Source organism: Talpa europaea (assembly GCF_964194135.1).
Source record: "Talpa europaea genome assembly, chromosome: 15".
Taxonomy (NCBI): domain Eukaryota; kingdom Metazoa; phylum Chordata; class Mammalia; order Eulipotyphla; family Talpidae; genus Talpa; species Talpa europaea.
In genome coordinates, this window is record NC_140083.1 from 85,919,921 (window position 1) to 85,946,108 (window position 26,188).

A 26,188-nucleotide genomic window follows, 5' to 3' on the forward strand; every position below is an offset into this window, starting at 1 on the left:
AGGGGTTAAGTGCAGCACAAGTTCCACTCCCAAGCCAGGGAGCTGACCCACATGGTGCAGCAGACCTCTCCTGACTCGCCCGCTGCTCCTTCAGCAGTGGATTTCAGTGCATCCGCCTGTTCTGCTCCCCACTCTGTCTCTGGTGAGTCCTCTCACCCCCTGCACCTCTGGCCTGCACCCCTGCTCTTGTATGCATAAATGAATAAATCTTTTTTTTAAAAAAGCAAGTAAATAAGGTAATTTCAGATAACTGAAATGTTGGGAAGGCATACAGTAATAAGATAAAGAGTGACTAGAAGGGGAAAGATAGCTAGGGAACGCCTCCTTTAAATTCTAAATGGAGGGGCCTCCCTGGTGGTGCACCGGGTTAAGATGCAACCTATGAAGCTCACCGCAACCACTGTAGCACAAGTTCGATCCCCGGCCAGGGAGCTACCCACAGGGCGCAGCAGACCTCTCCTGACTCACCTGCTGCTCCCCTCAGCAGTGGATTTCAGTCAGTCTGCCTGTTCTGCTCCTCACTCTGTCTCTGGTGAATCCTCTCACCCCCCCAAAAAAAAAAAAAACATTCTGGCCTGTACCCCAGTTCTTGTATGTATGAATAAATCTTTAAAAAAAAAAATAAAAGCTAAATTCTAAATGGAATGACTCCGGATAAGAGAAGGAAGTCACGCCGAGACTTGGGAGAAGAGGCGTGATTGTAAGTGGAGAGACCTGCAGAGGACACAGCCCTGGGCTGGGAGAGAACAGCTGTCTGCCGGGCACGTAGGGAGCAGAGAAGCAAGTGGTAAGAGTTGAAATTGGAGAGGTAAGCCAGGGCCAGCAGATCACACAGAACAGTCTTTTGAAGTCTGTCAGACCCACACTCCTTTTTCATAATGTTTTTGCAATGTTCCTTTCAGTCTCCTAAATGAAATTCATAGGTGATATAAGTATACCCTGCATACCTAATTAAAAGAACAGGACCTCCCTGGTGGCGCAGGGGGTTAAAGCACCATACTATGAAGCAATCCTCAGCCTCGGCAGCACGAGTTCGATCCCCAGCCAGCCAGGGAGCAACCCACATGGCGCACCAGACCTCTCCTGACTCCCCGCTGCTCCTCTCAGCAGTGTGTTTCAGTCGGTCTGCCTGTTCTGCTCCCCACTCTGTCTGTGGTGACTCCTCACCCCCCGCATCTCTGGCCTGCACCCCAGCTCTTGTATGCATAAATAAATGCATCTTTTAAAAAAAAAGAATAGTATATCTTAATAATAAAAGAAAATATAATAACAGTTATTAATATGTCAAAATTTAGAAATAACTTCACTAGCAAGCAAAAGTAGTAGTCAGATGCTTGCCCATCTATGTAATATCATCTCAAATGCAAGTACATTGATAACCTGTATATCCTATTAATGAGTGACGTTACAAGTTGTGGGGTTGTCACTGACATGATTTTCCAAAGCAGTAAATTGATAAAACTTCTTGGTAAAGTTTCTCACAACACAAAATATACTTACAGGTAGCTGCACTCTTCCAGCTACAGAAGGACTTTATGTCCAGAAATACTCTGTTTACATGTAAAATGAAGGTAGATTTTCTTTTTTTTTAAAGATTTATTTATTTATTTATACAAGCACCGGGTACAGTCAGAAGCGCGGGAGGGTAAGGGAATTCACCAGAGCCAGAGCAGGGAACAGAACAGGCAGACCAACAAAATAAACTGCAGGGGGGGAGCAGCGAGCATGGCAGGAGAGGTCTGCGCGCCATGTGGGACCCTCGCTCGGCAGCCGGGGATTGAACTGGCGCTGCAGAGGCTGCGGGCAGCTTTGCAGCCCAGCACTCAACCGCTGCGCCACCGGGGAGGCCCCAATGAAGGTAGATTCTTACACAGACATGTCATGTTTGCAGATACCGGGATGTTCACCAGGCATGCGGGTCTGAGAAGCACCTCTGCTCTCTGCCCATCCAGCACCAGTAAACTTTCCCAATTGCTGTGATGCCCAAAACAGAGTCCTGTGCCAGCCTTCACAGGGCTGACCCCCTGTCTCCAGCCAGTAGCCTTTCACATGTCTGCCCGCCACCCGCAGAAGGGTGCTGGAGCTGTCGCCAGGTCAGAACCTTTCTGCCTAGCTGCAGGGCCTATACCCGCCGCCACAGACACAGAGCAGAGGGCCTTTGGTGCAACTTCACTGTTTAAAAATCTTCAAGTCAACGGTATATAATCTTCATAAAAGAAAATAACAGGTGGGCCTCCCCAGTGGCGCAGCGGTTGAGCGCTGGGTTGCGAAGCTGCCCGCGGCCTCTGCGGCGCCGGTTCGATCCCCGGCTGCTCCTCGGCCACCGGAGGAGGGTCCCACATGGCGCGCAGACCTCTCCTGCCGCCCGCTGCTCCCCTCAGCAGTGTCCTTCGGTCCTTCTGCCTGTTCTGCTCCCCACTCTGGCTCTGGTGAATTCTCTCACCCTCCCGCGCTTCTGACTGTACCCAGTGCATGTATAAACAAAACAAACAAACAAACCAGCAAAAACAAATAAAGCATGCCTCTATAAAAAAAAAAAAAGAAAAAAAAAAAAGAAAATAACAGGAGTCTAAGCATTTTTAAACCCTAGTTATTTTCTACCAAGCTAAACTGTCCGTTAAAATCTGTGTCTGAATTTATAAGCTCCTCGGCCATGGCCTGTAAGATCCTTCTGTTTTCTGTGGAGTGGTGTCTTCCCTGCCCAGGGTGTGTTTAACATCCGTCCAGCTGCTTACCTCAGTGGCTTGATGCCCGTTGAACCCAGGCAAGGTAGTCCTCTGAATTAATTCTAGGAAATTTAATTTTCATCTCAAGAGCCTACAGGACTTGCTCTGATGGATTGCATGTGAGAAATGAGGGGGCACATCAAAACGGCTTGACAGGTTTTGGGTGTGCGCACCAGGAGAGGTGTTAGTACTGTTTACTCCCAGGACAGAAATTAGACGGAAAAGATTGGAGTGGGAAGACCAGGAATCCGTTAAATTCGTGCTACTTTTTAGACATTCAAGAAAATAGTGGGATATAGGAACCCAAAGCTCAGGGTAGGAGCTGGCTCTGGGGACTGAAGTGTGTGGATGATAGTGGTGCCGTGGGCCTGAGTGGGAGATGAGGTGGTCCGTGTGCACAGCTGTTTTGAGGAGTTTGCTGTGGGGCCAAGTCAAGGCTTTTTTTTTTAAATGGGATCTAGTAAACTGTGTAAGCTGAAAGAGTGGTCTACTAGAGAGGGGGGGATTGATGCGTAACATAAGAGAGGTAAGTGCAGAAATGGATTCCTTGAGCTGCCGTAGGATGGCGTCTGCGGCCTAGACAGACGCGATGGCCTTTCATAGGAGCAGGGCTGGCAAGTCTGGCGCGTAGCCTGGAGTGTGGTCACAGGTTCAGGTAGGTTGGTTTGCAAAAAGGCTTCAGGGAGAAGTTGATCTCTGATTGTTTCTACTTCCTTGTTGAATTGTGAAGGGAGGTCATCAGAATTAAGGCCAAAGAGGTTTTAGTAGCTATGTAAGGGAAGAAAGAAGGTATGAAATAGTCTTTTCAGGTTGGAGAAGTGAAATTATTAGGAAAATATAGAATTTCTAGGCATTATTGAATACTTTGTGTGTGTGTTTGTGTGTGTGTGAGTGAGTGTATAATGAGTTACAGCAGAGTACAAATTAGCAACTGTTCTCTTCCCCTTTCAGCACCCTGACATGTACGAGAGAGCAGTGCTGAGGAAAGACCACCAGAAGAAATATGGCGCCACGGTGGACCTCTGGAGCATCGGGGTGACGTTCTACCACGCGGCCACAGGGTCGCTGCCATTTAGGCCGTTTGAAGGGCCACGCAGGAATAAGGAAGTGATGTAAGTGGTTTGTCCATCTAAAATTAGAAATAATTTTTAAATGTATTCCCAGCTTATTTTGTTTCATTTTGTTATAGGTGTGCCCTAATGGAAATTGGTTTAGCCATCATTTTTTATATTTGTAAGCGATTTGATTTTAATAAGAATGTGCCTTTGTAAAAGTATACAAGCATGATTTCCATTTTTAGTTTAAATATCTTAAATACAAAGTAAAAAATGGCATCCAGTCTTTGGGCTGTCACTAAAAATGTACTATTTTCTGTATTTTATTTCAGCACACTTTCTATTTTTTTGCTTACTTTCATCAGTCTTTCCTCCAAACAACTGAGAAAAATAGTATTTCTGTAGAGGATACAACCATTACTGAATCTAAAAGAAATATAATTCTCATCCTGAACTGATCTTATATCTTTCACCATTTCAAAAATAACATTTAATATAATATTAATTTTTTTCCAGTGTTGCAGATTATTCCAGAGACTGAAGACACTTTTCTTTTTATTTCTTCCTTTTTTAAAAAGATTCATTTATGCATACAAGAGCTGGGGTACAGGCCAGAGATGCGGGGGGTGAGAGGATCCACCAGAGACAGAGCGGGAGGCAGAACAGGCAGAAGGACTGAAATCCACTGCTGAGGGGAGCAGTGGGCGAGTCAGAAGTCTGCCTCACCATGTTGGTTGTTCCCTGGCCGGCCGGGGATCAAAGTCGTGCAGAGGCTGCGGATTGCTGCATAGTGCCATGCTTAACCCCTTGCGACACCAGGGAGGCCCGACTGAAGACATTTTTCTAATATGTTACACATTCACGTACTTCCAGAATTACTAGGAAATAATTACTATGTATATTATCATTTATGCAAATCAAATAATGGAGAAAGAGAGACCAATTCCTAGGTGTGAAATTTATTATAAAGTATATTCATGTATTGACCTCATCTTTTTATTTTAAAAGAAATCAGTGAGTGGCCTTGCTTCATGAGAAACAGCCGGGCCACATGTACATAAAGCCATGAAATTTTGAATGGTATTCAGTGAATGATTTGGGACAGTAGCTCACTATAAGCTGAACATTTCATCCATTCTTTTATATTAGCTTTTTCCCTGAGATCTTTATCTGCCCCTGCCTTTTATAAGCATATGTAATTTGAAGTAATAATCACAAATGTGAAAATACAATCTGTAATCTTTTCTCAGAAAAGTCAGGGAGAAGTATGTTTCTCCTTTTGTTGGTCTGAGGAAGTAAAACCAATTCAACTGATACAGTGACTTTTTTTTTTCTGCAGCAACATTATGTTTTTATTAACCATATTTCATTGTAGACATTGATTGATTCCCTATTGAGAACCTGAGAACATCAGCGTTAGCTATTAGTTTTACATGATACAGTGACTTTTGCTAAAATCTGGGTATATAAACTGTTTTCCAGAAAGGATAATGTATGTTTATGGGAAGAGACATCCATTAACTGTACTGATGACTTGATATGGCATCATCTTGGCCCTGCTTTACTGCAGTGTCCTTTTCATAAACTCTCTTCATTAATGAAGACTGAGAGTCAAATTTATTTTTCTCGTTAAACATAAATTGTACCTAAGGGCCTCTCTGGTAGCGCAAGGGGTTAAGCACTGCACTGTGAAGCAATCCGCAGCCTCTGCAGCACGAGTTCGATCCCCGGCCAGGGAGAAACCCACATGGCGCAGCAGACCTCTCCTGTCTCCCCACTGCTCCCCTCAGCAGTGTATTTCAGTCACTCTGTTCTGCTCCCGGCTCTGTCTCTGGTGGATCCTCTCACTCCCCGCATCTCTGGCCTGCACCCCAGGTCTCTCTTTTTTCTTTTTTTTTTTTTTTTTTTAAAGATTTATTTATTTATTTATACAAGAACGTGGGTATAGTCCAGATGCGCGGGAGGGTGAGAGAATTCACCGGAGACAGAGCAGGGAACAGAACAGGCAGACTGACGAAATACGCTGTTGAGGGGAGCAGCGGGTGTGACAACAGAGGTCTGCCGCGCCATGTGGGACCCTCGCCGGCTGGCAGGGATCAAACCAGCTCTGCGGAGGCTGCGGACAGCGTCACAGTGCAGCGCACAACCGCCTGCGCCACCAGGGGAGGCCCAGTACCCCAGCTCCTGAATGCATAAATAAATAAATCTTTTAAAAAAAAACAAAAACATAAACCATACGTAACAATAAATCATACTTTTGTTTTCATAGGTAAGTTCTAAAGCAATATACTTCACTAGAACTGGATTAAATAAAGTGTAGTGTTTTCTAATAAAGGAAACATAGATCTCATAAGCAACTAGGAATACTGGGTGATTTTTGTCTCACCACCATGTGAGCAAATAGATTATTAGAAGATTTTATTTGTATAAAACTCAACTTTTTATGAATACTTTTTATGCTAATAAAAACTTTAAAGGTGCTTGAAGTAATAACGACTATTTTTCCTTACTAATGAATGATGCATTCATCTCACTTTTTAGCAATATTAATCCCCCAGTTTGAATGAATGTGTTTTTATATATGGATCTTCTTAAAATTAAACTTTTTAAAGAATTTGTAAACATTCCCTTAAGAATTCTGCCATTTGGGCCTCCCCTGGTGGAGCAGCGGTTGAGCACTGGGCTGCGAAGCTGCCTGCAGCCTCTGCAGCACCAGTTCCATCCCCGGCCACCTGTGAGGGTCCCACATGGCGCGCAGACCTCTCCTGCCGCCCGCTGCTCCCCTCAGCAGTGTCCTTCAGTCCTTCTGCCTGCTCTGCTCCCCGCTCTGGCTCTGGTGGATCCTCTCACCCTCCCGCGCTTCTGACTGTACCCAGTGCTTATATAAACAAACAAATAAATAAATAAATCTTCAAAAAAAAAAAAAAGAATTCTGCCATTTATTCTACTCACTTTCCTTTTCTTGCATTAATTTCACCTATCTCTGCTAATTCCTTCGCAGTCATATCCTTCTCACATGAATGCAGCTTATTTTTCACATTAATCTCCTTCCTTTGAAAAATGTCTAAGACAGAAATCCTGGCAACCTCTGCTTAAGGAAGCAGTAAGCTGTCTAAATCAGTTTGCTGGTTTATCCTACTTTTTTAAAAAAGAAAACAACTATATTTGCTCAGAACACATGTATCTAGACATTAAAAAAAAATTTTAAGATTTATTTATTTATACATGCACTGGGTACAGCTAGAAGCGCAGAAGGGTGAGAGAATTCACCAGAGCCAGAGCAGGGAACAGAACAGGCAGACTGATGAAATACACTGCTGAGGGGAGCAGCGGGTGGCAGGAGAGGTCTGCGCGCCATGTGGGACCCTCGCCAGCGGCCGGGGATCGAACCGGCACTGCACGGGGCTCGGGCAGCACTCAACCGCTGCGCCACCGCGGAGGCCTGACATTAAATTTTTTTAATGTCATATATAATGTCTATGAAGTTATATAAGACTTTTGTTATAACACTTAAATTTGCATCTGGCCACAAGTATTCTTGAAGGCATAAAGTTTTCCTGTTTCCCTGCTTTCAGGTTTTGTTTAGAAAAGTGTTGAAACCTCAAAGGCTACTTTGATTAATTTGCTGTATCATCACAGTAGTCTTGATTCTCCACCCATCTCTCTTTTTTCAGATTATCTTTATTTGTATCACCTTCATCAAAAATCAAATTAACTTGGGCTTTTAGTTTTGCTATATATATCTATTCGTATATGTATATACATTTTTTCACATGTAAGGAGTTTTTCTTGTTGTATTGTGCTATGTATATAACCTTTTAAAAAAAAAAAAGTGTTGCGGGCCTCCCCGGTGGCACAGCGGTTGAGCGCTGGGTTGCGAAGCTGCCCGCGGCCTCTGCGGCGCCGGTTCCTGCTCCCCGGCCACAGGAGGAGGGTCCCACATGGCGCGCAGACCTCTCCTGCCGCCCGCTGCTCCCCTCAGCAGTGTCCTTCGGTCCTTCTGCCTGCTCTGCTCCCCGCTCTGGCTCTGGTGAATTCTCTCACCCTCCCGCGCTTCTGACTGTACCCAGTGCTTGTATAAATAAATAAATAAATCTTTAAAAAAAAAAAAAAAAGTGTTGCTCATTTTGCAGGAATTTGATAGTCCGGTTGACTGTGCCTTTGATTGATATGGATAAGAGGAATCAGATGTTTTTTTCCCATAGTGTAGAAACATTCTGTAACATAACTTTTTGTGTTTACTGGATTTTTTCAGATGGAAAAAGTTATTATTTTTATTGTGAACATCAAAATGCTGTTAGATGGCACTCTGAGATCCCAAATGAAAACTAATTATGGCATATGTATAAAGTAATCGAATGGCCACTGCACTGCTTCAGCCAGTCAGATTCAAAGTGTCTTGATTGTTTCAGGGCTCCTGTGAGCATCAGTCACAGTTTCATCTAGCAGCTGATTGTAGGTGCAGCTGAGGACATACTTCTGGAAAAACCGTTGATAGGAAATGCACTAATGAACTGCTTATTTTATTCTGCTTCTATTCCTCCCAAGGTACAAAATAATTACTGGAAAGCCTTCTGGTGCAATATCTGGGGTGCAGAAAGCAGAGAATGGACCAATTGACTGGAGTGGAGACATGCCTGTTTCTTGTAGCCTTTCTCGGTAAGAAGACACTTGGTGTGTTTTTTGTTTTTGTCTTTTTTATTATTAGATGTTATTGATATATTTGCTTTGATTTGTGTTGTTTGTGACAATGTAGAGTTATCCCGATCTATGTAAAAAATTTCACCACATGGGCTTCCCTGGTGGCGCAGCGGTTGAGCGCTGGGTTGCGAAGCTGCCCGCAGCCTCTGCCGCGCCGGTTCGATCCCCGGCTGCTCCCCGGCCACCAGAGGAGGGTCCCACATGGTGCGCAGACCTCTCCTGCCGCCCGCTGCTCCCCTCAGCAGTGTCCTTCGGTCCTTCTGCCTGCTCTGCTCCCTGCTCTGGCTCTGGTGAATTCTCTCACCCTCCCGCGCTTCTGACTGTACCCAGTGCATGTATAAACAAACGAACAAACAAACAAATAAATAAATAAAAACATGCCTCTTTAAAAAAAAAAAAAAATTTCACCACATCTCTGTGGGGATGTAAGTAAGGCATACTGTTCAGAGATTGCTAATCCCTTGTCTTGGAGTTCTGTGCAGTGTGGGACTCCAGCTTAGGACCTTGGTGTCTTTTGTACTGACCCTCATTTTGACAGACCACAAATAGAGATATAGATAGGAGTGACTGGTATTAAACACTCAAAGTTAATATTATCTTTGTTTTTTTAAAGTATTCAGATTATTCAAAAAGTGAGAAATAATCATTTTTAAGAACCTTTTTCAGCATTTCAGGTGTTCATATGGGTCTTCTTTAATTTACCAGCCAGGGCTCAAAAAAATTTACATTGTCAGAAATGAATCTTGTTATCACAAAGTCTAAGATAAAAGGTATTAAATACAGAAATTATTTTAGATTTTACTCTGGAAATACATGTTTAGAATTTTTTATTATTAAATTAATTTCCATTTTTCCTAAGTGTGGTAATTGATTAATCCACAAGTGAACATACATAAGTTATGATTAACAACTTAATTCTTATTATAATATGTGGGTGCTTTTTTGTATGACTTTTAACATATAAGATAAATAAGTGTGTTTATTTAAAAGCAGTACATATAATATGTACTTATAAATACAACATTTATAAGTGACATTGTATAAAACAAGCTAATAAAATATCACCTATAGGCCTCCCTAGTGGCGCAAGGGCTTAAGCACCACACTGTGAAGCAATCCGCAGCCTCTGCAACACAAGTTCGATCCCCGGCTGGCCATGGAGAAACCACATGGCAAAGCAGACCTCTCTTGTCATGCCCGCTGCTCCCCTCAGCAGTGTATTCAGTCAGTCTGCCTGTTCTGCTCCCCACTCTGTCTCTGGTGAATCCTCTCACCCCCCCCCCATATCTGTTCTATAACCCAGCTCTTGTATGCATAAATAAATAAATCTTTTTAAAAATATATATCACATATATATGCCCATATACAGATTATATGTGTATGTATATATTGATTACTATAGAAGCTCATGTAAACCAAGATTTCCGCTGCTAAAATAATTTTTGAAAAAAATTTCGTTTTCAGGGCCTCCCCTGGTGGCGCAGCGGTTGAGCGCTGGGCTGCGAGGCTGCCTGCAGCCTCTGCAGCACCGGTTCGATCCCTGGCCACTGGCAAGGATCCCACATGGCACAACAGACTTCTCCTGCTGTGCCCGCTGCTCCCCTCAGCAGTATACTTCGGTCCTTCTGCCTGCTCTGCTCCCTGCTCTGGCTCTGGTGAAATCTCTCACCCTCCCATGCTTCTGACTGTACCCAGTGCTTGTATGAATAAATAAATCTTTAAAAAAAAAAGAGAGAGAGAGAATGTCAACATTTTAAAAAAAAAAAAAAATTTCGTTTTCATTTTTTGTTGTTTAAAAAAAATTTTTTCAAAATAAAATTGTATCATGTAGCTAGGATTACCCTGAGAAATTCATCATGTTGAAGAGCTGAAATTTAATATTATAATAGTGATTTGTGTTAAATTTTGATTTAGGAAATACTCATTTGGGAGATGTCAAGCAAAACTGATAAAATTTAAAGGAAATGAATACTTTCTGTTTACCATTATATTGTTGAAACTCAGAATCTCTAATTTGACACCCTGAACTACCAGTTGTGTATGCAGGAGAATAACAGATTTTATCTATCTAATTAATCTTCGGCAAACCGAGTTATCAATTCCCTGATAAAAGTTGCTTAGTTAAAGCTTTGGAAACAACCCAAATGCCCAAAAATAGATGACTGGATCAAGAAGATGTGGTCCATATATACCATGGAATATTACTCAGCATTCAAAAAAGATAAACACATGCAATTTGCAGCAACATGGATGGCGCTGGAAGGGATCATGCTCAGCGAAATAAGCCAAAAAGAAAAAGAAAAATACCGGATGGTCTCACTCATAGCAGGAATCTAGAAAACTTAAATAAGGGACCAGGAAAATGAATAACTATAAGAAAGTGAAAATCAGAATCAACAAAAAACTATGAACCAGAGACACTTTTAGGGGGGCGGGGGCGGGAGGGGAGGGATTGGGGTCAGAATGGGGGGGCTGCAATTGTATGGGGAATATAACAATAAAATTTAAAAAAAAAAAAAAGAAATGAGGAAAAAAAAAAAAGAAAGAAAGAAAGAAAAAAAAATAAAGTTTGTTCCACTAAAAAAAAAAAAAAAAAAAGTTGCTTAGTTAGCAGAAAGTATATGATTTTTTTTAAGATTTATTTATTTATTTTTTAAAATGGTTTTCCTCCTAAAGGACATTTTCTCTTTTTTTTTTTTTTTTTAAGATTTATTTATTTATTTGTACAAGCACTGGGTGCAGTCAGAAGCGCGGGAGGGTGAGAGAATTCACAGGAGCCAGAGTGGGGAGCAGAGCAGGCAGAAGGACCGAAGTACACTGCTGAGGGGAGCAGCAGGCGGCAGGAGAGGTCTGCGCGTCATGCGGAACCCTCTTCCAGTGGCCAGGGAGCAGCCGGGGATCGAACCGGCACTGCAAAGGCTGCGGGCAGCTTCGCAATCCAGCGCTCAACCGCTGCGCCACCGGGGAGGCCCAAGATTTATTTATGCATACAAGAACTGGGGTACAGGCCAGAGGTGTCAACGGGTTAGAGGATTCTCCAGAGACAGAGTGAGGAGTAGAACAGGCGGATCTACTGAAATCCACTGCTGAGGGGAGCAGTGGGGAGACAGGAGAGGTCTGCTGCACCCTGTGGGTCAGCTCCAGGACTGGGGATTGAACTCATGCACAGTGGCTGCATAAAACTCCATAGTACTGAGACTGTAACCCCTTGCGCCACCAGGGAGGCAATGTGATTCTTTTTTTTTCCCCAATAGTAAGGGCCTTACATATCATAAACCAGCAATGAAAATAACTATCAAAAATGTAACAACTCAGAAAAAGATAATCATCACTTTCTTGGATGTATTAGTCACAGCCAGAGAGCACATGAGCAAAGTCTTAATTCACCTTATTTGAAGGCAAAGGTTATTTTTGATTGAATTGGCACTAATTGATTACTAGTTGATTATGGTAATGTGCTTCCTAAGCAAATATTCTATAAAAGGCAGATAAATTCAACAAAATTTTATATAGAGGAGAATCAGTTTGAAGACATTAGAGACACTGAAATGAAAGCGCATATATACAGTGTTAATATGTGTTTGAAAAACTAAGGAAACTTGGGAGGAAGCAGCACAAAGAAAATCATCAGTAAACTATGTTGATATAGAATTTCTTTAAATTAGGGTTTGCAGTATTAAACCAAGGTTCCCTGACTTTCTGAAAAGTTGATGGATTAAAATTTTTTTTATCTAATCTACTAAAGTAATAGCTATTCCTTTATAAGTAATTAGTATGTTCATAAATACTAGTATTTATTTGTACTTTTACAAAATATAATGCATTTACTCTTCAAGTAATTTTTTTCAATACTGTTTCAGGGGACTTCAAGTACTCCTTACCCCCGTTCTGGCAAACATCCTTGAGGCAGATCAGGAAAAGTGTTGGGGTTTTGACCAGTTTTTTGCAGAAACAAGTGACATACTTCACCGAATGATAATTCATGTTTTTTCACTACAACAAATGACAGCTCATAAGATTTATATTCATACCTATAATACGTAAGTAACTTTTTATATTTTCTTATATCACCATGTTTTGTTATAAATATCTTCACAAATTAGGAGCAGAAGTATGGCCACCTAGTATGCGGGGAGTGCTGTTATCCTTTACAGAGGAGGAGACAGCATAGAATAGTAGGACAGCTGGAAGGTGAGCCCAGGTCCTCTGAGCCCTTAGGCTTTGTGCTGTTTTGTTCTCTCCCCGTCATGAAATATTAAGTAGTCACCAAAAAAGGAAAACAGTTCTACGTATTACCTATATCCATTTGAGGAATCCAAACAAAATGTTTTAGGATTGATTGCTGTATGCAGGTTATGTGGAATTTTCAGTTTGATAGACTTTATAATATCCGTATCATCAAAGCAGTGTTTGGAGGAACTGGTCATGATCTAAAGTTGTCATATTAAAAAAACGTTTTGTACCTCTCATTTTATCTCAATTATATTGTCCGTTTGGATTTTTCTCACACAGTGATACTGTATTTCATGAACTGGTCTATAAACAAACCAAAATTATTTCTTCCAATCAAGAACTTATATATGAAGGAAGACGCTTAGTTCTAGAACCGGGAACTCTGGCCCAGCATTTTCCTAAAACTACTGAGGAAAATCCCATCTTTGTAGTAAGCCGAGAATCTCTGAATACCGTAGGATTGAAATATGAAAAAAGTAAGTTAAGATTTCTCTTGTTCTTATTAGCCATTAAAAAATAAAAATAATAAAACTGATTATTAAAATGGTTGTCATCTAAGTAAAGCTGATTGATGATGGCATTAATTTTCATAAACAAAAGAAATAAATTTTTCATAAACATTAGGATTTTGTAAAGTAGCTGGAAAAGATACTAGTAGTAAAGTTGAAAAGCCTCTAGTTAACATAATTCAACCTGGAATAATTCATTTCACAAAATAGTGGAATATTTTATCATGATGTCTTATTATAGCTCCCTGCTTTTAATACTCTACTAACGTGCAAAATAGCTTCTTGTATAATAAATTTCGGCAAATATTTATTGTGTCCAGTTCGAATAAGAAACATTGCTTATCTTTGGAATCTTTGAAATTATTAATCCTACTAGTGAAAAAAATTAGTTTTCACATTTCTGTTTGGATTTTGGGATTTGATTTAGATTTAAAGAGAAGCAGTTGAGCTTGTTATGGTAAAATATATTTGAAAAAAAAGTTTTTAGAAGTATTGCAGGTAATTTGTTAACAATTTGTTAAGGAATAATCATTACTATTTCAAATGTTTCATTAACCAAGAAAAGAACATTAGAGAGTTTTGCCACTAATGTTCAATTAGAGGTTACTATTTTAGAGTTTGCAGTATCAGAATAAAATTTAGTCAAAATTCTTTATTTCTGAGCTTAATTATTTTACTTTTTATTTCAGTTTCCCTCCCTAAAGTACACCCACGTTACGACTTGGATGGGGACGCTAGCATGGCTAAGGTTAGTATTTTAATTAAATTACTATGTAGGGCCTCTGTGGTGGCACAGTGGGTTGAGCGCAACACTGTGAAGCTGTCCACAGCCTTTGCAACACGGGATCAATCCCGGCCGGCCAGGAAGATACCTACAGGGCGCAACAGATCTCTCCTGTCTCCCCACTGCTCCCCTCAGCAGTGCTTTTGGTCAGTCTGCCTGTTCTGTTCCCTGCTCTGTCTCTGGTGAATAGTCTCACCCCTGCCTCCGTACCTCTGGCCTGTACCCCGGTACAGGTCAATTACTGTGACCTGAAGAAGCAGGGTGAATAGTAAATATAAAACATTAATAAATCTTTTTTAAAAAAGTGCTATGTAATGGAATCAGTAAAATATGTTGTGTCTTGCATGTACTAACATAATTTAGAAAATCAAATTGTTATCCATTGCAAGTTATTTTATGTATGTTCTTTACTTTATATCATTCTTGAACTCAGAAAATTACCTCTGTTGAAAAATGCATATTTAACATTTATCATACTGAGGAAGAAATATTTATTGTAGTTATAGCGATCCTTAGCTTTTAGCAATTTATAGTTGTTAGGTTTTTAATCAATCTAATAGAAATACATAAACTTGAAAAAAATTTTAAAGATTTATTTATTTATGCATACAAGAACTGGGGTGCAGGCAAGAGGTGCAGGGGGTGAGAGGACTTCCCAGAGACAGTGGGGAACAGAGCAGGCAGATACACTGACATACACTGCTGAGGGGAGCAGTGGGGAGACAGGAAAGTCTGCTGCGCCCTGTGGGTAGCTCCCTGGGGATCAAACTCGTGCTGTGGAGGCTGATGACAGCTCAATAGCGTTCTTAACCCCTGTGCCCCAGGGAAGCCCTAAGCTTGAAAATTTTTGTGGTAAATTTTTTCTTGCTCTGTACCACAATTAACACCAATGCTGACATGCTGTATTTCTTCCCTAGGCAATAACAGGAGTTGTGTGTTACGCCTGTAGAGTGGCCAGCACCTTGCTGCTTTACCAGGAGTTAATGCGAAAGGGGATACGATGGTTAATGTAAGTAACAAATTGAATTTGGAAATTTGACCTTCCCTTAGACCTCACAGCAGAGCTGGCAGTTACCTGGTTATTTGACACTTTCCCTCTTCAGGCTAGGTAGGGACTGGCACTTCATTGTTACTATAAGACATTTGCTTCACATTTAGTTTACAAAGCATTTAGCTGTATTTAGTAGCTATTTTTTTAATAGCTCATGAAGTAATGTGTTTATTCTTTTTTTTTTAATTGCGGTAATGGTGGTTTACATTGTGGTTGGTGTTTTGGAAGTATAGGATCCCCCCTTTAGCTGTGGTTACCACAGTGCGCACCACCAGAGCACCCACAGGCTCCTGCCGCCGTTGGGTTTGTCCCACCTCCCTTGGATACCACCTTCCCGCTGCCCCTCTTGGTGCCTCAGCTCTATAGCCAGCTTCCAGGGGTCAGCTTTTAAGTTTGTTTTTATCTGATCCTGTGTTTGATTTCTCTGTATTCCACATTTAAGTGACACCATCCAGTATTTGTCTTTATTCCTCTGACTTATAAGGCTCTATCCGTGTTGCCAGAAATAGCATGAGTTTATCTTTTTTTTTATTGCTACGTAGTATTCCACTATATATATGTACACATATTATTAAAATAACAAAGTTATTAAAATATAATTCAGATAGTACATAATTCATCATTTAAAGCATACAACTTAAATGATTTTTAGTTTATTCACAAATTTGTGAATCACCACTAATTTTGGAATATTTCTACCACCACCCCACTGGCCGCAAGCACCATTCCTCCATAGCCTGCCCTGGGCAGCCACTACGTCTCGTCATGCTTGTTGGCTCTGACCTGCCTATTCCAGATACTTCACACAAGTGAGATCTGCAATATGAGCTCACATCACCTTGACCAGCAATTTTTTTAAGTATTTATTTTTGCATAGAATTACTTATTTTTTCTATCACTAATTATAATGCTGTACTACTCTTCAAACAAATTTCATAACATTCTTGACGTGGTATGAAATCCAATTCACATTATTAAAGGGCATTGTTAATCAAGGCACTCATGCATACCTAGGACACAAGACATTTCTGCTTAATAGGTTAACAGTTTAGAAATCTGAGGCATTAAAATTATATTGAGGGATAAAAAGTAATCTATAAGCACTCAAATAAATTATATTTTATGGCAACAGAATTCTTACTGTTTTTAATAAACTGCTGTCTGGTTTATACTTTAAATCAATTACTGTGACCTGAAGAAGCAGGGTGAATAGTAAATATAAAACTGAAAGGTTTTCGGGCCTCCCCGGCGGTGCAGCGGTTGAGCGCTGGGTTGCGAAGCTGCCCGCGGCCTCTGTGGCGCCGGTTCGATCCCCGGCTGCTCCCCGGCCACCCGGAGGAGGGTCCCACATGGCGCGCAGACCTCTCCTGCCCCCCGCTGCTCCCCTCAGCAGTGTACTTCGGTCCTTCTGCCTGCTCTGCTCCCCGCTCTGGCTCTGGTGAATTCTCTCACCCTCCCGCGCTTCTGACTGTACCCAGTGCTTGTACAAACAAATAAATAAATAAAACATGCCTCTATTAAAAAAAATTAAAATTAAATAAATTAATTTAAAAAAACTGAAAGGTTTTCTATATGAAGGGTGACAAAGTAAGAATGAGTCGATTTTTTATGGCATGTAAGAATGGAATTTACTTTTTAAAAGCTGCAAAACAAAATAATTTCTAATTTATTAGGTGAACTAATGAGAATAATTTTTTTTTAGAGAATTAGTTAAAGATGATTATAATGAAACTGTTCACAAAAAGACAGAAGTTGTGATCACACTGGATTTCTGCATCAGAAACATTGAAAAAACTGTGAAAGTGTGAGTAGATTACTTCTTTATTTGTAGTGGTTAAAATGCTGAATAGTGTTCTATTTTTGTTTAATTTATGTAGCTACCTTAATATTTCATGCTTTGCAAATTTGTGTTAAAAACCAACCTTAGATTAAGTTACTTCCTCACAAAGGTAAAAATAACCAGTCATCTGGGTAAGAGATAAATACCATCTCCCTGGTGGCATATTCTCCCTCCCCCTGGAAAAGAAAAGGTAATCTGGGGTAGAAATGTCTCTTTTTTACCTTGCAAAACAGCCCCTCTGCATAGGAAAATACAAAACCTGTAAGCAAAAAAGGAAGTAGAAGTATTCTAGAACTGTATTTTGGGAGGATTTTTAGAATTTGGGGATTACTATTCGTTCATTTACTCAGACTTACTAATCTTATCCTTGAGAATGTCTTTTGAAACAGTGAAATTTTTAAACTGTCCTGTTCCTAGGCTATTTGCTATTTGAATTGCATAGAAAAAAATAACATCAATATTAACTGTTGACCTCCATTAATTCTGAAATCCAGGATTTTCACTATTATCCTGATTTGTCTTTCATCTGTTATCTCTTGACACACATGAGTAAAATGATATAATATTTCTTCTTTAGGGAGACATTAAATTTTCTTGGAATCTTTTGCTTGTAGGGTTTGCATTCAATATTTTATTTTTAAGTGGTATTTTACTATAATAAATCACATAATTTATACAATAGTTTTAATCTGTATCTATAAAGCTCATTTAATTTTTCCAAAACTTATTTTTTACACAGGTATGAAAAGTTGATGAAGGTCAACCTAGAAGCAGCAGAGTTAGGTGAAATTTCAGACATACACACCAAATTGTTGAGAGTAAGTATTTATAAAATTGTGATAATTACAGGTTCCTGATCTATCCCTTTGCTGGAAGGACTAGATCTAAGCTTTCCTAAGGACATAGACTATAGTCAAGAATTCCAGAGAAAGAATAATAGCCTTTTCCCTTCTTTAGGGAACTATTACAATATTTAAATACCTTATTGCCATGTTGTTTGCAAATGCAAATTTATAAATGTAATTTACATTCAGAGTTCTTCAATTTGTGTAGAAATCAGCTTAAGTTAGGAAGGTATTAGATCTTTTCTTTCTTTTTTTTTTTTAATTTTTTTTATAGAGGCATGTTATTTATTTATTTATTATTTGTTTGTTTTTTGTTTATACATGCACTGGGTACAGTCAGAAGCGCGGGAGGGTGAGAGAATTCACCAGAGCCAGAGCAGGGAGCAGAGCAGGCAGAAGGACCAAAGTACACTGCTGAGGGCAGCAGCGGGCGGCAGGAGAGGTCTGTGCACCATGTGGGACCCTCCTCCAGTGGCCGGGGAGCAGCCGGGGATCGAACCGGCGCTGCAGAGGCTGCTGGCAGCTTCGCAACCCAGCGCTCAACCGCTGCGCCACCGGGGAGGCCCAGTATTAGATCTTTTCTATAATAAAAAGTTACAAAGATTTGGCTTCCTAAAGGCAGTGAATCGTTTCTGTAACTAGAAAAAAAGAAGTTGAGACAGAAATCTCTATGGAAAATGCAGTAGCGTTTCGGGGAGTCTCTAGCTCTGTTAGTAAAATGTGTCCCGGAAGAGCAGAGCATCTCTGTGTGGGGAGGGTGGATTGCTGAGACCAGGTCTCTCCTTGCACCTAGGGCTTCCTGCCTGGCTGCTTCAGTGAGCGCATCCGTCTTCGCATTCTTTTTTCCCTCAGTTATGCAGTTTCTAACCCTGCTTATCTCACAGGTTCTACCAGTTCAATCAAATAAAAATAGCATACTCGTGTCAGCTGTCAGCATTGGAGTATTTCATAGAAGGATGTTAATTTAAAATTGAAAAAGCGGGCCTCCCTGGTGGCGCAGCGGTTGAGCGCTGGGTTGCGAAGCTGCACGCAGCCTCTGCAGCGCCAGTTCGATCCCCGGCCACTGGGCGAGGGTCCCACATGGCGCGCAGACCTCTCCTGCCGTGCCCGCTGCTCCCCTCAGCAGTGTACTTCGTCAGTCTGCGTGCTCTGCTCCCCGCTCTGGCTCTGGTGAATTCTCTCACCCTCCCGCGCTTCTGACTGTACCCAGTGCTTGTATAAATAAACAAACAAATAAATAAATAAAACATGCCTCTATTAAAAAAAATAATAAATTTTTTTAAATAAATAAATAAATAAATAAAATTGAAAAAGCACTTGGTATTGTGGGGGAGAGGGAATCTCCCTGCACTGCCCAATCTTCTCCGGCTGGTCGGGTCAGCAAGTTGTCCTCAGGCAGATTAACAAGAGAAAAACAATTTAATTTTGTTTGTCCAGGAACCCATATAGCCATGAGGGTCTGAGGACAGAAAGGTCAGGTGGGGTTTTCCTGTCATCCTGGGCTAGGGAGGAGGAAACGGTGCAGGGCTTCAGGAGCGGAGGCGCTGACAGGAGGCAGAGGCTTGCCTGGTAATTACGGGGAAAACCTCAGTTTACATTCTTCTGGGTGGTTAGGGAGGGGGAAAGTTTCTCCTGAGCCAGCCCGCAGGACCCCGTTCATTTCAGCAGGAGATGGTCACAGGCCAAAGCGCCTTGGGAAGGCCGGCCTGAGCACCCTCCATGTGACAGCCCTCCGCTCTTTCCTGGCTCCTGCTGATTTTAGGGTTTTTTCCCTCACTTTTAGATCTAGAACAGTAGTTTTCAAAATAGGAGTCATGAGCGACTAGTCCATTATAAAGTTTAGTGCATTGCAATCAGCGCTTTTTTAAACCAGAACAGAATAGAACTGACAGAACGCCTCACATGCAGGAGAACTGTTGTCCGTGACACTTTCAGTTCATTTTTATACACACAATTCAGTGACACTGGGTTAAAACAAGAGGGATTTCTTATTTGGGCCTAAGATTTCACTTTCCATTTTTAAGAGGAGTTGCTTTTCTTTGGCTTCTAAAAACAGCACGATTCTGCATGCCTGCGTTTTATATTTGCAACTCTGCTTAACGGTTCCCCTTGGATTTTACCACTCTTACGAGGTAGAACATTCACTATATTTTACAGATAAAAAACAAACTTAAAAAATATTTTATAAAGTATATTAATACTAGTTAATCTCATGTTTTATCATACTATATATTCTCAGTAGAAATTAAGCTAAGAAGGCATCCTTGCACTTAAATATAAAAATAATTATCCTGATTTTGAATTTAATCTACAAAAAGAAATAACGTTTAGACTTTAGGCCCCATTAGCATAATATTATCACTTCTGATTTTGGCAAATCTGGATCTTCACCCATTGGTTTTATTTAGCTTTCCAGTTCTCAGGGAACAATAGAAACCAGTCTTCAGGATATCGAAAGCAAATTATCTCCAGGTGGATTGCTGGCAGATGCGTGGGCCCACCAAGAAGGCACTCATCCAAAAGACAGACAGTAGGTTATCATTTTATTGGTAGTTTCTACTTTTATTATTAAATAGCCTTTTTCACATTGACTCGGTTAATTATTTGGGTTTTTCTTTCTTAAATAGTGTAGAAAAGCTACAAGTCTTGTTAAATTGCATCACAGAGATTTACTATCAGTTCAAAAAAGACAAAGCAGAACGTCGTAAGTAAAATTTGCCATTTGCTAATGTAATGAGTCGGCTGTAGTAGTTGTAATTCAGTTGAATTTGGTATATTTGTAAGGGTGCCTACTTAGTATTTCAATGATTTGATTCAGTCAGGAAAGAGGTAGAATGTACTAAAAATTATTCTGAAAATCAGCCTTTTGAATATTTTTTTTCTATTTTATTGAGAAATAACTGATACAATGCTGCGTAAGTTTAAGGTACACAGCGTAATGATTTCCGCAGCAGTGCGTTTAATTAACATCCACCTTCTCGCATAGATAGAAGAAAAAGAGGGGAATTTTTTTTTTCTTTTGATGAACCTCTTAGGGTCTCTCTTAACCACTTCTGTGTATACCGTGAGGCATTGTCAACTACGGCTCCACTGTGGCTAGTCAGGAGTCGTGCGCGCCAAAGCCTCTGGGCCAGGCACATGACAGGAGGACGGGGAGGAGCTCACTGCTCATGCAGCTTCTTTTCCAGTCTCCTGTTTCTCAGGAGAAACTGGACATACAGCTTTTATTAGAAATAATTCTAATTTTTAAATGTTGGCAGTTTTGGTTTTTATTTTAATGTGACCACTGTGGAGGGCAAATAGAAGCACTTGTGGGCCAGGTCTAGCCCGTGGGTAGCAAGCTGGTCACATCACCCTAAACGCTTGGCCTTTTTGAAAATGATAGTCCCCCAAAAAAAGTTATGCATGATTTAATGAGTCTGATTTACTAAAATATATTTTCTTATTTTTAGGACTAGCTTATAATGAAGAACAAATCCATAAATTCGATAAGTAAGTGATCAGATTATTTTTGTTTATGTTAGTAACATGTTTTGTCTTAAATGAATTACAATAAAAATTATATTTAATCTTGACTTGACAGAGCTGCACTACCTGTGCGGATTTTGGGGGTCTGCTCACTTGGCCCAGGGGTGAGAGGTTAGGAAGCAGGAGAAGGAGGAGGCGGCCTTCTCCGCCTCGGGTGCTCTGGTCACGGAGGCTCAGGGACAGTCCAGCCTCCTCAGTAAATGCTGCTCGGCCGCCTCTGTCTTTCTCCTCTTGCTGCCGTGAGTGCGTCCATCTCAGAGACCTTTGGTTTTCCACTGCAAAGATTCTAAAGCCACAACATTCACTGCAGGAGACATAAATTTCATGTTTGAAGACTTGTAATATTGAAAACAGAAACAGTAACATGGGTTTAAGCTTTGATTTTTTTCTAAATTACAGGCAAAAACTGTATTACCATGCAACAAAGGCTATGACCCACTTCACAGATGAATGTGTTAAAAAATATGAGGCATTTTTTGATAAGTCAGAAGAATGGATGAGGTAAGTAAACTTTTAGGAGGTGTTTAGTGACTACATAATGTGTGATTTAATGTATGTTGTATATTTTAAGTAAGAATATGAATTTTACAAAATAATATTTTAATATAAATATATCTTTTATTACAAAATTATACATTATTAATAATTATAATATTATTTATTACAAAATAATATTATTTTCTTACTGTGTTGTTTTGGGTTTCAGAAAGATGCTTCATCTTAGGAAACAGTTATTGTCCCTGACGAATCAGTGTTTTGATATTGAAGAAGAAGTGTCCAAGTATCAAGACTATACCAATGAGGTACAGCTGTCAAGTGCATCTACAAAAAGTTTTTTCCTGATAAGAAAACCCTAAACCCTCCCCAGGCCCTGCCTGTGCCCGCCCGGCAAGGAGAGTGTCCCCGCCGGACAATGTCCTGCGCTCGGCCCTGCTGGCCCATTCGCGATGTGCATTTTCACCCAGATTTTAAGAACTTAATATTTTACGACTAAAAAACATGAGATAGGCTTTTCTTTTTTACTCATTAAATATAGGCTGATTTTTCTGAATGTGCAGCTGGTGGACCTGTCCATGCAGTTCCCCCAGCAGCCAGGGCTCCACCCTTTCCTGGTGTAAACTACCTGAGCTCTGGGTTTTGAAACCAGTTCAGTCGGCCCGTTCCCCAGTGCTCCTGGAGGGCAGCGCTGGCCTGGCACCCACAGGCACTCGGCCTCTCGGACGCAGCATGTGGGCGTGTGAACTTCCAGTCGGGGACCTCCTTGTAGAGTTTTTACATATAATTTCATCAAACGAGACATTATTTGAGCTTTTATTGAGTTTGTCCTGAACTTTGCCTTTGAAACACTTCTCCGTGGCCTTGCCTGCGCACTGCTCACTGGGCCTGTGTCTCTCCTTGCTGCTTCCCAGCATTTATCTTCTGCCTAGCATCCCTGGGCTGCATCTCAAAGCTCGAGAACAGCAGCCGCCACAGCAGCGTGGCTAAGATGTCAGACCAAAAAAAAAGCTGACTATTCTTTTGTCATCTGTAAGAAAAAGTTTATAAAGAGCAATGATAGGGCCTCCCCGGTGGCGCAGCGGTTGAGCGCTGGGTTGCGAAGCTGCCCGCGGCCTCTGCGGCGCCGGTTCGATCCCCGGCTGCTCCCCGGCCACCGGAGGAGGGTCCCACATGGTGCGCAGACCTCTCCTGCCGCCCGCTGCTCCCCTCAGCAGTGTCCTTTGGTCCTTCTGCCTGCTCTGCTCCCCGCTCTGGCTCTGGTGAATTCTCTCACCCTCCCGCGCTTCTGACTGTACCCAGTGCATGTATAAACAAAACAAACAAACAGACCAGCAAACAAATAAATAAAGCATGCCTCTATACAAAAAAAAAAAAAAAAAAAAGAGCAATGATAGAAGTACTGTATCGTTGCTATAATACTTATCAATTTTTTTTTTAAGATTCATTTTTTAGGGCCTCCCTGGTGGTGCAAGGGGTTAAGACGCAACCTATGAAGCTGTCCGCAGCCACTGCAGCATGAGTTCGATCCCTGGCCAGCCAGGGAGCAACCCACATGGCACAGCGGACCTCTCCTGTCTCCCCACTGCTCCCTTCAGCAGTGTACTTTGGTCGATCTGCCTATTCTGTTCCCCGCTCTGTCTCTGGTGAATCCTCTCACCTCCCCCCCACCTCTGGCCTGTACCCCAGCTCTTGTATGCATAAATAAATAAATCTTTTTTTAAAAAAGAGCTAGAGTACAGGCCAGAGGTGCAAGGGGTGGTGAGAGGATTCACCAGAGACGGAGTGGGGAGCAGAACACTGAAACACACTGCTGAGGGAACAGCGGGGAGACAGGATAGGTCTGCCGTGCCATGTGGGTAGCTCCCTGGCCAGGGATGGAACTCAGACCACAGTGGCTGCAGATAGCTTGGTAGCGCTGAGACTTTAACCCTTGGGCCACCAGGGAGGCTAGTACTTACCAATTTTAGTTTTAATTTTGAAATTAAAAATTAAATCTATGAAGACCCATAACATTTGCTCTAAATTCTGGAATAAGTACTGTATTCTGTGATTAAATTGACCCCAGTTTTTTTGATGTTTTAGTTACAAGAAACTTTACCTCAGAAAATGTTTGCAGCCTCCAGTGGAATCAAACATGCCATGACCCCAGTTTACCCCTGTTCTAACACATTAGTGGAAATGACTCTTGGGTAAGACATTGACAGTTTGGTAACTAAAATGTTCCCGTTTGTTTTTGTTTGTGTGTGATCACGTTCTTTTTTTTTTTTTTAAATGTTTGATATATTTACTGTGAATATGCTTACTGTTATTTAATGACTAAGTTCAATTAGGAGAAATAAAACAATATAAATATAATTCTAAAACATATACTTTTTATGAACAGAGGTGCTTTTTTCCATCTTTAATTTGTGTAGTATGAAGAAATTAAAAGAAGAAATGGAAGGGGTGGTTAAAGAACTTGCTGAAAACAATCATATTTTGGAAAGGTGAGTCATGCAAAAATCTCTCTGCCCTATGATCTTCTATGCATTTGAGTGCGCACGTACATGCGTGTGTCTGTCCTCATCCCAGGCTGGGGGAAAGGGATACAAAGTCAGAACACTTGGTGTGATGAATTCTGCAGCTCCTGTAGATGTGTTTGGGGCCATTGGAAAAAAAACAAATCCACTCTGGCTGACTAGTGCATCAAAGCACTGCTTAATAGAATTACTAGTATATTTGAGTCTGCTTATGACAACGAAAATCTTTTGCACATCATTTTTAATAACATTTCTCATTAACATAATAAATTTCAATTTTGGAATCCGTTGCTTACACCGCACCAGCACACCTGACTGTCTCTGTGTCCCTTACAGAGCCTTCTCCACGCCCTTGCACATGTCACCTGTGAGGGCGGCTCTCGAGGAGCTGGTGTCTACAGAACCCGGATAGGTCGGGGGGAAGAGAGTTGGGAACATGCAGACCCAGTACCCCCTTGGGTACTGGGATGAGCAGTCCTGCCCTGGTTCCTCAGACCTCCCAGGCCCTTCTCCTTCAGACCCTTAGATGCTCCTTTACCGGTTCTCTGACCCCAGAGATGCTAATAACTCATTCATGGTTGTGTTCTGTACGCCCGCAGTCACTTGCACACTGCATTATCTCACTTAACTTGCATCCAGCCCCGGGTTCATCCCATCAGTCACGGGTATCGCAGTGAAAATGATTGTCCCAAACACTGATTTAATCATGTATTCCCTCAGCTCAAAGCTTTCTAAACTCCTATTACCTCAGCCTATTCACCCAAATTTATTTCCCGCTACTGCCCCAAGTAAGTCTATTCTAGCAAGTTTCCCCATTCCGTAGTGTCAGTTGAGTATGCCATTATTACTCCCCACTCCACACCCTTGTTTACAGATCCCACCCCAACACAAAGAAATTACCGGTTCTCACTAACACTTTGTCCATTACACCACTCTGTTTTCTCTTAAGTCTCTGCAAGTCACTGAATTGGTTTTTCCCCCCATACTTGTAATTGTATCACTGTATTTCAGCGAGAAATGGAGCAATATATAGTTGCTTCGAGTCTTCAAAAATAACTCCTCATTCTCCTGAAAAGTATTCTGTATTTTTCTTTAAAATGGTTGGGAATCAAATGAATTCATCTTTTCAGATTGCCTTTTTTCTTTTGTGTTACAGATTTGGCTCTTTAACCATGGATGGTGGCCTTCGAAATGTTGACTGTCTTTAGCTTTCTTAGAAGCTTGAGAAAATTTCATTTTGCACAAGAAGATAATGCTGAGGCATGAAATGAGGGCCTCCACCGGTGATCTCCTGTTTCTAGCTTCAGTATTTGATGTGTTTGTATAAATATGTATGATATTGTAAATACATAAAAAATATATAAATTTTTGGCTGCTGTTAAGATGTAATTTTACCTTTTAACGTTTATAATTATATGAGGACATTTGACCTCAGTGAGCAGAGAAGAAAGCCATGACTGCTGTGTTGAGACACTGACCCTCTCCTCCTCTGAGCGAGGCTGACTCAGTCTTGCATCTCTGACTACCCACAGGAAACATTTTAAGTGGAACCGACAGTGGCACCCTTACAGATCAGGAAAGACTGACAGCTGGCATGTCTGCAAGGGGTAGAGAGAGGTGACTTCTGTGAGTGGGGAGCAGAAACAAACACTGTCTTCATAGGGTCACAATTTTTTTGAGAAGGATAAAGTGGCATTATTTCATTTTACAAGGTGCCCAGATCCCAGTTATTCTTGTATCTGTTTAATTTCAGATTATTATTGAGCAAAATTTTTGAAGTGATTTAATTATTAACAAGTCGTTTTTATTTTGACCACAAAGTGTAATTGTTATTAAAAAATTAGGAAAATTTCAACTGTTTCAAGCTGTATATTCTTTAATTCTGCTTACCACTTCATG

At 41.1% G+C, this 26,188-nt stretch overlaps 1 protein-coding gene across 1 annotated transcript in view; it reads left to right on the plus strand.

The window, feature by feature from the left end:
• TBK1 (TANK binding kinase 1) overlaps positions 1-25,497 on the plus strand; it is a gene marked incomplete at its 3' end in the record, with an annotated part of 37,487 nt that extends 11,990 nt beyond the window's left edge. The window contains exons 5-20 of the mRNA XM_084255756.1: positions 3,678-3,838; positions 8,330-8,440; positions 12,343-12,522; positions 12,995-13,191; positions 13,914-13,972; positions 14,926-15,017; positions 16,762-16,863; positions 17,639-17,717; positions 20,153-20,274; positions 20,372-20,448; positions 21,197-21,236; positions 21,672-21,773; positions 21,979-22,075; positions 23,853-23,959; positions 24,185-24,256; positions 25,446-25,497. Of these exons, the coding sequence (XP_084111882.1) occupies positions 3,678-3,838; positions 8,330-8,440; positions 12,343-12,522; positions 12,995-13,191; positions 13,914-13,972; positions 14,926-15,017; positions 16,762-16,863; positions 17,639-17,717; positions 20,153-20,274; positions 20,372-20,448; positions 21,197-21,236; positions 21,672-21,773; positions 21,979-22,075; positions 23,853-23,959; positions 24,185-24,256; positions 25,446-25,497 (1,650 nt within the window). The remainder of the gene's footprint in view (positions 1-3,677; positions 3,839-8,329; positions 8,441-12,342; positions 12,523-12,994; positions 13,192-13,913; positions 13,973-14,925; positions 15,018-16,761; positions 16,864-17,638; positions 17,718-20,152; positions 20,275-20,371; positions 20,449-21,196; positions 21,237-21,671; positions 21,774-21,978; positions 22,076-23,852; positions 23,960-24,184; positions 24,257-25,445) is intronic.
• Between the last annotated feature and the right edge of the window lie 691 nt (positions 25,498-26,188).